We start from the raw sequence: 15,070 nt of genomic DNA, 5'->3' as shown, positions 1-15,070 counted from the left end.
TCGATTAGAGTTAGTCACCTGAATCGAGTCCAGTTGCGTAGCATGCAAAAGCACGCTGTCAGGGACCGTCGTGACCTGCTGAAACACTTCGTCTTGCAAACTCGGACTGAAGTAACCACCATCCTCGGCGTAACCTGTCATGGTGAAGCTTTCCGTTACCGCAGGTTGTGCCTGCGGCTGCTGATTATTCGGTTGTTGATTGGTCGCCGCTGATTGCACAGGCTGCTGATAAGTTAAATGTAATCTTTGTCCCGGATCGGAGGTTGTTCTCTTCACAGCCACCTTTGCTCCCTACAAATTTATTCGCGATATGCATACGTTAGTTCAAAATGGATATAACTACATCATGATTGAATTATTAATTTATACAATCTTTTCAAATATCATCATACAATATGAAATCACGTCGGAATAATAATAAGCTTTAGAATACCTTCAGAATCAGGTCAGCAAGCGCTTGCGCTTGAGCCTGAGTTTGTGCTTCCTGCAACTGCTTCTGCACGGTTGCGTGACCGCCCACGGTGACATTAGGCTGCCGGAAGTGTTCACCATCAGACAGACGGCGTACTTTTTCTCCTGCCGCCAAAGGTGGTGGTGCCGGCACCGCAAAGCTCGTCTTGCCGGCGATCTGCGAGACGGCATCGGCTTGCGTGGTGAAGACGGTGGCATTTGTACGAGGCTGTTGATTGCCATTCGCGTCCGCTGCTAGATCGTATATATTTTCTGTTGAATATCTTTTGCCGAATATTTTTGCTTCGTTTACAAAAATATCTGAATTTTTTTCTGAAAAATTTTATATATATTAAATTACAGCAGATATACATGTTCAACATGCTCATGTCTAATATCCAAATAATCAATTTAATTTATGCGGATAATATAACAATTCTGTAATAACTATATAATAATTATATTTTAAACGGTAAAAAAAAATTTAATTATCTTCTTTGTTTGACGAAAGAATTTTTTTACTACACTCGTGTTTTATTCACTACGTTTTATTACATCTTCGAAAAGCGACTTTTCTTTACAATGACTGGCAATAAATACGCGATATCTCTATATAGTCTGTTCTCACAAATCATTTCGAAAATAAATGTCAAGTGCGAGAGAAGCTCCCGAATTTGATTTTGATTAATAAGATATTTTCTCTCTCGCAGAGCACGCGCTTTTGAGTGAGATAAAGAGTTTACAGAACGCGCAAAGTTTACAGAAAACCGTGAAAGCGGAAGAGAATTCTTTCTCTTTTTCTCCAGTATGCGTAAAAGGGATATATATGCGCGTTCGAAATAAAAGGATCTTTTGCCGCCTCTTTTTTTTCCTTGATTCGCCCTTCATCCCCGACAATAGCCGTCGCGTATTTTCTGCTCTCTTTCAGCCGCCGCGCGGTGTGCACACTACGACGGTTTTTGTTTTCCTTTGGCTTTACGTATATGTAATTGAAGAGAAGAAAAAAGGAATAAAGCATGGAGAGGATTGGCTGAAGCAACAACATACATCGTATCGTGTGTTCTCTCTCTCTCTCTCTCTCTCTCTCTCTGTCCGCGCAATAAAAATTTTTCGGTACGTTTTGTATCTCTAAAAATAACAATATTTAAATTTCAAAAAAGCATGCGTACTGGTACGTCACGGCATATTCTGAGAACGGTGGGTTTGCTGGAATAACTGCATTTAAATTTCAAAAAGCGCTCATGCCGTTCTGGTTATAATGTATTCCGTAGTCCGGCGGACTGACTCAATTTTTACGAAAGCGCGCGCGCACGTATGACAGAGTATTATAACCGCAGAGACATAAAACACATTTTGTCCATATGCTACGCGTTGAATAAATGGAAAAAAAATATTAGCAACTTCCTTTTAATAATAATCACTGATTAGAAACATCCAATAAAATGCGAAAGTTTATTCTTCTTCGTACAAATGTAAAAGATGAGATTTATACTTTTGAAAATTAATTAAAATAAAAACTGTCTACAGATGGAATTATTTTCTAAAATTTCAAAGAAAATTCAATTGTTTGTATAATAATATAAATTTTAAAATTTACAATAGAGAGACAACAGAAAGAGAGAGAAGAAAATAAATGTATTGATTACATAAAAATCACGTACTATTTTTATTTAATTTACTCGAAGCTTCAATTAATTAATGGAAGAATGTATTTTTTCATTTACGTAGACTAAAGCAAAAAAATCTATACGCAACTGTTCACTTCGTACTTGGCGGTCTATCGTGGACCATAATAAATATTCCGCTGCTACTGAAATCGCAGCATACTGAAAAATATATTTTACGGCGTGCACAATCGTTCATGGTAGCTGTACAACTCGGCGGAAATAAATGCGTGCATATCCTGGACGCCGCAGGGGGCGAAAGGAGGAAATGGGATTCGAGTGTACAGCTGTATCGCGACGAAACTTTTCCACGACGATTTCATGAATATCTGGCCTTCGTTCTGGCTTCGAGCCGATTCTTTTTCTATTACCTTTTTTTTGGCCATTATACCATGCCGTACAATCCACCGTACTTTATACATTTTTATCACGCGTATCGTATAATTAGTGGTCTTCAGGGTCTTCTTATAAATGAGAGTATTATGAATATTTTTTCATGTCATAACCGATGTTGTAATAAATGCCTTTCTTAGAAATGTATAAAACTACTTCTAATTTTATCTCCAATCTGTAACACTCAAACTTATAGGATTCGAATGCTCAAACGATTATAGATGTTTTCGTGTAAAACAGCGAGTAAAATATTCTGTTGATAGTAAAAAAAACGCAACGTGGTTTGTTCGATTTTATCGATCAACGCGCGCGAAAGGCATTTACATAAACCGTGAATTCCATGACCGTCCATGTACATGTGACAGCGTTATCGGAACACACTGACGTGGGACTGCGTGATATTTTTACAAATTGCCAATCATCGATCGCGGCGAGGCAAATTGCTTCCAACGAGGCAGACGCGCGGGCCTGTCTCTGACCTGTCCGATCCGCACTTCGAATGGAAATTGTTGTGGTCGATGCAGCAGCAGTAGCGAAAAAGCCGAGAGAACAAAGCGAAGTTTCGTTTGCTCTGATAATCCATGTGTCTACATGCGATAGTTTCACCCAGGCATACATATACATACTAGAAATCACACACTATGCAAATCCTTCATCAACCTTGATTCTCGTAGTCAAAAATTTAACATAATAACTTTATATTTAATCTTAAACTATTTTCATAGATAAAAACTTGATCTAGACTTTTGTCATATATATTTAGTAATATCTTAAATGTAATAATAAGAATATCAATCGATGATGATTATAATGAAATTTATATAATAACTTTAACTGATTCAAATTATAATTATTATTACTGTTTTCAATAGAAACTACCGGTATGTATTTACGAGGAATTAAATTCAACCATAGCAACAATTGTCTCAATATATGTCAAAGGTCCAAATCTTTGTTTGATTTATCGCATGATTGTTATCAGACACCCCTACGCGTTCTTTGACGCACGCGAAACGTCCGATAGACGATATTTTGCTGGACGACCAGCATGACTGAGCGCGCTCCCATCCTCTCGCCACCCTTTGTCAAAAATGTGCGCCGTTGCACAACCAAATAACGTGGCATTCCCCTGCATCGTCAACGACACATCGCGCCAAACTAGCACACGCTCTCGCCAGCAAATTATTTATCGATCGATCTTGTTGTGCGGCCACTTTCGAGGCTTTCAAAAAATAATGCCCGACAACAACGGCCGGGCTAAATGACTGTCAACAATTCCCGGCGCGCCAATGGAAACGACGTTGTGTAGACATCAGTTCCTATTGTACGCTGATTAATAATCGGTCGTGATCGAATATTCATAGAATTTTCGAGTCCATCGTGCGGCAGGGCAGAGTTCGAAAAGAAGTTTAATCGTTTATTGCCTCGCCGTACAATGTAACGGCTAATAATCGATCTATACTACTTGTAATATTGCCCTTTCTCCTATCGTCTGCTTTACGCGCCAACAAACAATTGAGAAATGTAACAAAATCTCTTACCATGCTGTTTGATAATCTCTATTTATTTTAAAAGAGGAATTATTTAAATTATTTTTTCACAATTATAAATAGAAAATATTTCGGAGAATTTTTCCAAAAACTTATTGTTAGTATCACACATACATATTATTTGCAAACTAAATTTTTTTTTTTTTTAACTCTGATCTATATTATTAATACATTATTATTAATACTGTTAGAATAAGAATGGGTTTTAATATCAATTATTCTCTCGAGATTATTTTGAGCTGTCGCGGGTTAACGACCAACGATTATCCGCACATGTCCGCAAAGATATACACGCACCCCGACGATTATTTCGCGCTTATTTCGGATTTACGGCTGCCGAAACGAAAGGAGCCGTACTGCGGAAGGTGCCAGGTCGGATCGTCCCTCGTCGTTCTTGGCAGATGCCGAGGCGAAATCGCGCATAAATCGCTAACGACGCGCACTTTGTTACAAAAGCACGGGCCTGGTGCCCGCGCCGCACCGCGTCGGCCCGTTCTGCTACTGCCGCCAGGCTTGATTTATCGCGCTAACGTGGACAATGCGAGAAATATTCTGGCATGTTCGCTTCGTAAATCACGGTTCTTCGGCAGTCCATACACTGTATGCCCCCATAGAGAGGAGGCCCCCGCGAAATATCACGAAAGGGCGGGAGAGAGAGAGGTTCTGGCAAATGCACGTACGCACACGTGAGGGAGAAAGAGCGGAGAACAGATGAACGGGAGAGATACACGATCGAATCGGGATGCACGTCCGTAAATCAGCGCCGGAATCGCATTCGTGGATTCTGTGTTCTCAGCGTCGTTCGCATCGGAACACTGTATTAATTCTTTTTTCACCGCAGTTATGACACGCGTATATATCCCTTTGGGATTCTAAACGAAACAATGACCGTTGTGTCGACCGTATTGCATCGGAAGATACATCTTTTCTACTGGCGAAAACGCGAGTGGTAACTTTATTATCGACATGACGTGTGATTAATATATCGCGTTATCATGAAAGACGCAAATATTACTGATAACACGAGAGAATGTCCTTCTCGTCTTACCTGTCGTTCTCTTCTGTATGATTTTCTCTTCGATAAGGGCTCTCACGCTGACCGACGCCGTCTGCAAAGGTGGCCCGATGACCTCTTTCTTCTCACTCTTCTTATTCTCCGCATCCTATAACAGACAAGTAAAAAGAGACACGTCGTTAAAAAGAATCACAAATATTATATATAAAATTGCGTGACGAAAATAGAAGCAATGTTTAAACATCCCGCATTGCATTCGAGATTCTCAGTCAAAGATCTGAATTATCATTAATAAAGGGAAAAATCGCATAAATCGATATATACCATCGGACGAAAAAGTGACCATCGTAGCAAAATATTTGACACATCAAAGAGCGTCTCTTCGTTAACCGACTGTAGGCGAATATTGTGAAATCTTATTAGTCGCGTGTGCGACAGTAGGACTTCGCTCAAGCTTATATGTATTCAGAGGACTTATATTAAGTCTAACCAGGATCTTCATTCGTCTAAGATTCATGACGAGAGAACCTAGATTAGAAGCTCAAATCACGGGCAAATTGACGCGCAGGGTACGAGAGAGATGTGTAGAGAGACTACAATAGTGACTAGGAGGTGGGCGAGAGAATCCAGAGATGCACGCTAATCATTGAGCAAGGCTAATTGAGGCGCCCATTGGATTATATCCTAATGGAATCTCTGGTGTGCGTGATTCAACATCGTATAATATATCTCGCCGAAAGATACTCTGCGTCGTTTCTAGATACTTGAGAAGGTAGTCTAAGTGGTTTCTGATAAACTTAAATTGCGAAAGTTCAATCCTTGTATTCAAATACGATCAAATTAAAAATATTAATTGCATTTTGCTGCAGTTTGTAATTATTCGTTATTAATATAATACTCTCTTTTTCAATTGCTGCTGTTATTAAAGGACTTTTAATTGCTCAATGCTATTAGGAATTTTTCTAAAAGTATATAATAAAATTCTCTCTTTATCCATCTGTGTTACATATTGAACTATTAAAAAAAAAAAAAAAAAAAAAAAACGAGCGTCGTTGAAATAATAATACTTTAAAATGATTATCGTTGCATAGATTTATGTATATTACCTCCATAGTCATTCACTTGCAAGCATTTTCCGATTTCACAACACATTTCGCGTAGTAAGCCTTTTCGAATCTTATAAACTTATCAACGTCGGGAGCTATATTGGTCTTACCTCTTAACTTATTAAGCGCGAGAATTCCTTTAAAACCCGAGTAATTTTTTTTTCTAAAGTGTGTGAAAGTTATATTACTTGAAGTTTCCACGAGTTGTACGCATCGTGCAAGTGAATTTCACGACTCACAGGATCGCTGTCTCTTCCCGAGCACCTACTGATCGACCTCTCCGTGAGTTTCAGCGAGGACACGTTTATAATTAGCATACTAATACCGCCGAGGGTGTCTCGCGCATACATTTCCGGCATCTACATCTCGCCGGCGCCCTTAGTAGCGACTATGCGAACAATATATCAGTAAATACATGCGTCATCATCTTCATCAAATCTTAATGACTCGAGTATGCGACGATCGTCATCTCGCGGCCCTCAATTTCCTATCTTCGATGCGTATAACGCGACGCACTTATGCATCCGCGGCTGTTTATATATATCACGCCTCTCATGAAATTAAACTCTGTCTTTGACGGGGCGTACATCGCTCGCTTGCTTCATGAATATTGATCCGTGACCGTTAATACGTGGAATTGATTGCAGAACGTCCGCTGTGCCACACCGATCCCGGACTCATCAATTCGATCCGTGTCGATTCCAGTTACCACAGTTATCTGATGATCGCTGTTCTCCGCGATTAGACTTTTGAGTTTTTTTTTTGCAAATTATTTTTACGATTTCTAAAAAGAATGTGTATTATCTACTTGATTTGATCGACATATTTATAATTCTGAATTATTCTTTTAACACTTTTGTAAGACTTCAACATCTTTCGTAAAGCTATGGGGAAAAGGATGTATTTATCTCTGTCAGTCAGCATTCTGCCTTGATTAATCAATATATCTATCAGTATTCTATTTTACGACCGTGCAAGTAATACAATTCAGGAGAGAAGAGACACATAGACTATGTTTTTGAGCACGATTACAAAGAAGCGATTAATGAAGGACGCTGCCGGGGTGCCGTGCAACAATATTTCCGATATTTCTTGTTCTTATCTCGGCCATCGGCGGAGCATCGATCAATCGACAATCCATAGCGCTACGCGCGCGTATGTTTTCCAACAATTCCTACCTACCTCCGGACGATCAATCGTGCTGCACGTCAACTACTTACAGAAAATAAATCTGAAACGCGTCGGCGCAGATTTATTGCTGACGATTTATCGCTCTGAAAAATCATTCGTCACGCGGCGGTACAATGTAATGAAAAACGGCCGGCAGCCCACGAAGGGCGGGGACGGCATATGCGGGCGATTCCTCCGGAAATACAACAAATTACATGCCGTAATTCGCTCTAAAGCTCACACAGACTACATGTCTATCTGCGGGTTTGTGGGCCCCGAACTCTTTCGCCTCCATCTCCCCGTTCTCCGCCGCGGGATTAACAGCAGCTGTGCCACTTAACGAACCTAAACGCGCGGTCGCTAACTCCTCTCACCGCGGATGTGCGCCCTAAACAACAACGAGCGTGGTTTCACGGTGGACGAAGCTCTGCCTACAATTCGTGAGTTTTCGTGTTTCGCTATCCTTTTTCACCAGTACCTTTCCAGTATGATATATACACTTAGTCCGATTACACATATATATATATATATATATATATATCGCAATTCGAAGGACCATCGAAACTTTTCAATAATTCCGTGCGCTCGGCAAAAAGCTCGACCACGGAAAGAGGGATATAGCTGCTAGAGGGCTAAAGCTTTCGTGATAGCGGAGTGTCCGTCGATCTTGCTAGTCCAACATAAACGAACGAATATACGGTGAAAGGAAAGGAGAGAAGAGAAGTTAAAGGGCAGGCGTTAGGAGCAGGAGGCAAAGGCGGTATCGCGGTGAAAACTCGGGTGCTCGAAACGAGAGCAGAGCGCCATTGAAAACCCCGACCGTAACCAGTCAGATTCAATCTGCATAATGGAGAAAGCTCGAGACAATGTTTGTACGGGGTTCTCCGCGCGTGCTAGGTTTCTCTTCCACCTCTTTCTCTCTCTTTCTCTCTTTTTCCTTCAGGGTATGTTGAATCATTTCTTTCTCTTCCTCTCTGTCTCTCTCTCTCTCTCTCTCTCTCTCTCTCTCTCTCTCTCTCTCTTTTCCCTTCTCTCTTTCTTTCTCTTCTTCTCTTTTCCATTCCCGATCAACAGACTCGCTACGGATTGGTTCGGGTGGAACCAAAGAGCTTGTTAATGGGTTCATTTGGATTCGATCATCGCCTTACCTTTCCTATCCACCGATGCTACGTCTCTCTTCTTCAGCTTGTCCTTGCTTTATCTCGCCTTCACTGATTTACTCACTCTCATACCCGCCTCGTTTCAATCTTTATCGAATCGTTATCGACTCGAGAGAGAGAGAGAGAGTCTTTCCACCCGTCGTCGCTTACGTAGCGATGAATCGAATAAGGAGAAACGAGACGATTCAGAGCGGGGAGACCAGAACGAAATGTTAGGCGATCGTTAAAAACGTTGATTGAAAAATTAATTTGATGTATTTGACAGAATCGCGAAGAACTGTAAACGATGACGAAGCAGTCTTAACATTTAATAAGAGCGAGCGTCATGTATATGAAGAATATCGGAAACAAATCATTTGATATATTTAATCCTGTTAATAAATACTTTCTTGCACACATTTCTAGAAAAGGATTTTCAAATCCAGCAATATAATTTTATATTTATAAATTATAAAGTGATTCATATAAAAATGTTAAATTTTTTTTTTTTTTTTTTAAGAATTTGCTATTTAAAAAACTTGTAAGAAAATGTTAATTTGTCGAGAAATAATTTTAATTTATAAGAATTTGAAAATTTTTCGTTTCTGTCATCACATTCATCTCAACTAAAATATATGTTAGATATATATGAGTAAAAGTTTGACTTTTCCTCTATAACTTTCTCAAAACTTTTATATTTTCGCAATCATGTGGTAAAGCTTTCACGAGTTGAAAAAAAGTCTCGACTTATGCACGACGATTCAATACGTCGATTATAATTCTTCTTGCTTTTTGCCTTGCCTTTTAATGCTCGCGACCGGTTTATTCCTACCCATTCCCCAGCACGAGTTACGTCATCGTCTTTCAATTGCAGAATAAAGAACATCTCCGGTTCGCCATTTGCCATCCTTCCTCCCCCCTTCCTGTTCGCTCGCTGCTACCGGGATCGGGTGAAAAAGGGGAAACTTTTGTCCGACGAGTTTTTCAGCACTTTTCTAAACGACGCAGTCTTCGTTAAGACATTTTTAATCAGCGAGAGAAGAGCGTCGGAGAGGCGGAAGGACGGGTCGAAGGACGAACGATGAGAGAGAACGTTGGCGGAATCGCTGATCTTTCTATTTCAATGGCTGCAACAACCCCTTACCCCCTGACCTTATTAAGAACACCACTGTCCTCCTTCGTTTAGGAATGGAAGGGGAGGCGGAAAGAGGGAATGACAGGGGAGCGAGAGAAGGGAAAGGGAACAAAGTATGCTGAAGTCGCGCGGATCTTTGGAGACGATCTCTATTCTCTTATATCACTTTTTGCCATTTTCTTTGCACCCTCGCCGCGGCGATTATCACCTCGAAGATGCATCCTTGAGTATCGCGTTCCTCGAGGCTTCGAGACGACGACAGCGGCGACGGCGCCTTGATGAGATTTTCGTAGAAACGCCGGTTGATTATTCGGGTGCAACGCAAGCGCGCGCGCAAGCATGATTTCGCGCGATTGCGAATTCATATGGTGATGCAACCGTCGGGGTGCTATAACTTTGGCGGAACCACGCCGAGATTTTCTCGAATATTAAAGTTCTCGTGCCGAAAATGAAGTTTCGACGACGCGCTCGCGCGGATGCAAATGAAATAAGTCGCCGCGAGATGAGTTTCTTTATTCCAAAGAAATGGCCAGGATCGAAAGAAAGTACAACGTATGAGATTGTACGTCTATTTTCATTTCAAATTGAAATTTAAAAGTCATCTTTTTGATACATATTTGTTATTAAAAAAAAAAAAAAAAAAAAAAAAAAAACTGACAGTTTTTTTCCTTTAAATATATATAATAATTTACAATTTCTTTTCAGACAAAAAAATATAATTCGGAGCAAATATAAACAAAATTTGTAATATGTTTAAGGTATCAATAGTATCAGATAGCATCTAATTTCTATCTAATATATCAAATATATGTGAAATAGAGTCAATTTGATCATATAAAGATATAAATAATTATAATTCTACGCGTTACTTTAATTATTTTATTTTGCACAAAATTAGAAAGGCGCGTTATATATATTATTCTAATAGCGCTTTTTGTAATCGTTACATTTAAAATACATGAGAAAAGCGACATAAATCAAGAGATAAAACATTATTAGAATATTTTATAGCATCAAGCTTTCCCCCCTTCTTCCCTTCTTATCGAGCTCTTAACCCATAATACCATAAATCCGCATAAATACGTAAACGAGCGCTTCCACGAGCGTTATCCTTATCAAATATGGAATTTACCTTTTTGAAGTAACCACCATGAAGTCTCATATGGCCATTAAGAGCTGGTATGTTTTTAAATTTTCGATGGCACAGATTGCACTCCACCGGTTTCGGCTCGGTTTGGGACTTGTTGGAAGTAGCGACCGTACCGGGAGATGACGAATTTCCGGGAGACGGGCTGCCCTTCCCCACATTTCCGTTTCCCGGTGAGCCAACCTGTTGTTGTTGCTGTTGCTGCTGCTGTTGCGCTTGCTGTTGTTGTTGCTGCAAGCAAAAAAAAGGCATTCTTAAATAATGCTATAGTGAAAGATTTATAAAAACGTGTGAATGTTTGTTATTATTTACTTTTTATAACTGCAATTTTTCTGCATCAAATATACTAACGCATTTCTGCCTTTACAATTTAAACCTCAATATACATTATTTTGCAAAAAATTATAATTAATAAATATTAAAAAATAAAAAGGTGTAGATTATACATATATAATTGCAAAGATATACTCAATTTCTGTCCTGTATTTCTATAACATAACCGAATATTTATAAAATATCCTCAATGAAATGATGATCCCATAGCTCCGACAGTGGTACATAATGAATCCGAATAAAACCGAGAATAATTGCACAAAGAAAGAATTTTTTTATGACATCTTTTTTCATTATGACGCGCGTTATATGTCTAGCTTAATGTCACTCTTCCGGAAGTCAGTGGGAGATTTTTTAGCGAAGACACACGATCCTTTCTTTTGATATTTCTCCATTTTCGTCCAACCGCTTCGCGTTCCTAGAGAGATGGAAGGAGGGCGAAATTCCACTCGAACGATAACGTAGCACGCATAACACTAATACTATATGCGCTATATACGCGAAAGTTGCCGTTCTCTGCCCGCCGGTTAAGCTCCTCTCGAGGGCCGAGAACCGTTCCTCTTGCTTCGGAGTCTTGTAGAAACTCCACAACTTCGTAAGCGCGTAAGAGGGAATAGAGATGGGAGAATTGCTAACTACAGATCGGAGAACGTTGCACGCCCGCTACACAATTTGCATCCCTCCCGGACGATACGTGGATCGTCCGGGGACGTGAGATACGGCGCGCGAGAGAACGCTCGAGACTGTGTTGTATTATACTCGTATTATAACTTTGCTTTTGTATTTTAGCTCAGGCGGTCTTAACGCTTTCCTCGTAAGATCCTACAATACGACACAAGGGATTTCATCTCGATGAAGATATGTCATTTCTAACAGCAATGTGACGCGCTTGTTCTCAGTAATTTCGCTTGAACACATTATGATTGGAGATATTTTTTTTTATATTTTAATTTTTAAATTTTCTGAATTTATTAATGTACTTTATTAATGCAATATATAGAAGGGATTATTTATATAATGCTCATTTCATATATATATGTATATAAAGAAAGACATCTATTTTTAATGTTTTACACCTTATTTTTTCCAATAATACATTATAAACGTATGCATATTAATTATATGTACAGATGTATATTTCTCCTGTTAGAAAACATAAATTCTCATTACATTATACACATATTCTCCTTCTTGTTGTTCTTTCTTTATTCTCTTACTCGCCCGTGTATCTCACGCGGGTTTACTTTCACTAGCTCCTCCTTTTGCGGCGTACAAAACTCCTGTCGTATAAGTTCGAGAATTGCTACGAGAAGGGCGAAGTTGCTTCCTCTTCCATCAAGCCTTCCGGAAGAGTCGAGAATTCTAAGCTTAGTCGTAAGTACATATTCGATGTTGCCGCCAGGCATGTCTGGATAAGAGCTTTGAAAATTTAATAACTGTAAGTAGATCCAATACTCGATATCCTGCGGAAGGAACTTAAAAGGTCGCGCAGTTAAAGCGCGGAAGCAAAATACGGCGAGTATCGGTGAATCTTAGCAAAGAATTTCGGCACACAGAAAATTTATATTTTATATAAATAAAGCAAATAATATACACTTTTTACACATGTCTATAACGCAACTTGTAGTAATTGAAATATTATTATATTTGCGTTAATGTTTAGTGAAAAAAATTTACAATGTACCGATATAAAACTGAGACTCTGGAATTGCAAAGATTTTTAAATTATACAGCAGATATATTTAAAATGCTTGGCGTGTTGAAAAATATTACGACTCTTGCATCAATTACTCTACATCAATTACTTATTGATATATCGTTAGTTGACTAATTTTCCGTTTTAATTTTACCATAAAAAAACGTTCGCTCACATTCACATCGTTTCTCTCCTCTTGATTTGCAAGCGGAACCACACGTAGCCACACGTGCATTGTACGTGAGAGGCATTCGACAGAACGAAAGAGCAAGAAGCCACGTACACATCTGCGAACTACTTGTCATGTGTCTCACCCTTCTCTGTTCCTCCACCCTTCTTTGCTCAATAATAGCGGAACGTTACTCAAGTCTTAACTACCTCTTCTTACTGAAAATAATTCGCCGTCGCATTTGCTTTTATATGGCGAAAATCTGCTAACTTGAATCTACTGGCACTACTATAAAAATTGAGAAATGGAGGTCCATTTGATTATCTACTTATATATATATATATATATATATATATATTTGTAATTTAAAAACTCCGCATGATACATTATTTTTTATAAGAATACCGTATACAGGAAAAAGAGACTTTTTTATACAAAACTGTCCAACTTTTTATAGAAAACATTAAAGAAAATTGTAACAAAAATTTTATAGAAACGCGTATTTCATATCTTTCATAAATCTTTATATCAAATATTATAAGCTTAATACATAGAGGATATCATCACGGGCTTTCATCACTTAAAGGGAAAGAAACATATTTCTACGAGGGTCAAAGGATGAGAAGGTAAAGAAGTTCGTGAAAGAGAATAGCAGCAGGTCTTCATAAAGCTCACTCGCGGCAGCTATGTAATTATGTGAAAAAGGACCGCAGGAACGACGTAAGATGTAGCGATATAATCAAAAGATGACTTTATGTTAGCACATAATTAAAATATTAAAAGTTTCTCATCGGATGTATTTTTCGCGTGAAAAAAATGCAAATTACGAAAAAGCTTTTTACACGTGCAAATCGATATAGAGAGTAATGGAACATTGCGAAAGAACTATGATTGCGTTTATATGGTTGAAAATAACGCGTTTTAATTATTTAACAGCTCTAATAAAAATTATACGTTCCATTTATTTAAGAAATTTTATAAAAATAAATATATATGTATGTTTTGTATTATTAAATCCATCATTTGCGTATTTTTTGGTATTAAGAGAATGTAACGTAAATGCTCCCCCCTCCATGCCATATGGAATAATAATGTTTCGCCATTGGGACGGATTTAAAGTGTCAAGGATTAGGCGTTAACTGTGTTGAGCTTAGGGCATTAAGCATCAAACATTAACTAACGGCGAGCTTAAAGCGCTAAAGAGATGAATACACGTAGTCATCGACATTAATTCCTCGGTGCACATCGCTTGGATTCAATCATTTTTCTCCCTTCCTTTATCATGTTAAAACACATAATCCACGTGATTCGGCGGTAATCTGCGCAGTTCATTCGCAGCCCCGATGCGCAGTATCCGCGAAATGAGTTTAACTTAAAATTTGACTCTTACACGCGAAGAATCGTTCCGATAAAATCGGTTTAATTCGCGCGCCGACGAGCACGATTATACTCCTCTCGAATCCGCTGCTATTTCGCTCCTCATCGCTTCGCTGATAAATCCGCGAGATAGAATCCATCGATCCTGCGTATATCGCTCATGACGCACCACGCTCATTTTTTACAAATTACCTATTCGATCGCGGCAGATATCTCATCAATTTCTGCAAACAATCTTTGATCCAAATGAGATCCTGAATGTTGTTCGAAACGAGAGAGGGAAAGCTTTCGCATCTTCATCTTGTATTAAGGCATGGCGACGCGTTTGCTTGCCGAGATATTTTCTGATACAAATGAAATTTGCCATGTGATTCCCATCGCATGATGTTAATAACAAAAATAAAGGAAGGAAAAAGGGAAAAAGGAGATTAAAAATATACTCTTTTCATGTACGAGAGATGTGAGAATATTTTTTTTAATAATATATAAATGATATTAAATTCATCATATTTTACTCTCTCGACTGCAACACAGACGTTAGTTAGATTTTACGTTTGTAAATAAACCATATATAACCTCTGGTCGCTTTTATTTTTCTTTCGCATTTTCAACAGGAATTTCTTTTATCAAAGTGTATGTAACGTTTAATGGAGTATAAAAATATCTCGGTGGCTTCGCGTCTTCTCGGTTTTCCGTGCTCGCATTAAAAGTCCGCTGAATAGCGTA

General features: G+C 38.7%; 1 protein-coding gene across 8 annotated transcripts in view; it reads right to left on the bottom strand.

The window, feature by feature from the left end:
- Window positions 1–15,070, bottom strand: part of LOC140669440 (uncharacterized) — a 388,002-nt gene that overhangs the window by 14,933 nt on the left and 357,999 nt on the right. For 6 of the 8 annotated variants that reach the window (XM_072899289.1, XM_072899288.1, XM_072899282.1 and 3 more), the window contains 4 exons: window positions 10,755–11,000; window positions 5,106–5,220; window positions 434–783; window positions 19–291 (listed from right to left, as the gene is read on the bottom strand). In XM_072899289.1, the coding sequence (XP_072755390.1) occupies window positions 19–291; window positions 434–783; window positions 5,106–5,220; window positions 10,755–11,000 (984 nt within the window). The remainder of the gene's footprint in view (window positions 1–18; window positions 292–433; window positions 784–5,105; window positions 5,221–10,754; window positions 11,001–15,070) is intronic. The other 2 variants (XM_072899286.1, XM_072899287.1) reach the window with 2 other exon arrangements.

The sequence above is a fragment of the Anoplolepis gracilipes genome, chromosome 9 (genome assembly GCF_047496725.1).
Source record: "Anoplolepis gracilipes chromosome 9, ASM4749672v1, whole genome shotgun sequence".
Taxonomy (NCBI): Eukaryota; Metazoa; Arthropoda; class Insecta; order Hymenoptera; family Formicidae; genus Anoplolepis; species Anoplolepis gracilipes.
The sequence above is the reverse complement of the archived record's forward strand: the minus strand, read 5'-3'. Positions and strand labels throughout refer to the sequence as shown.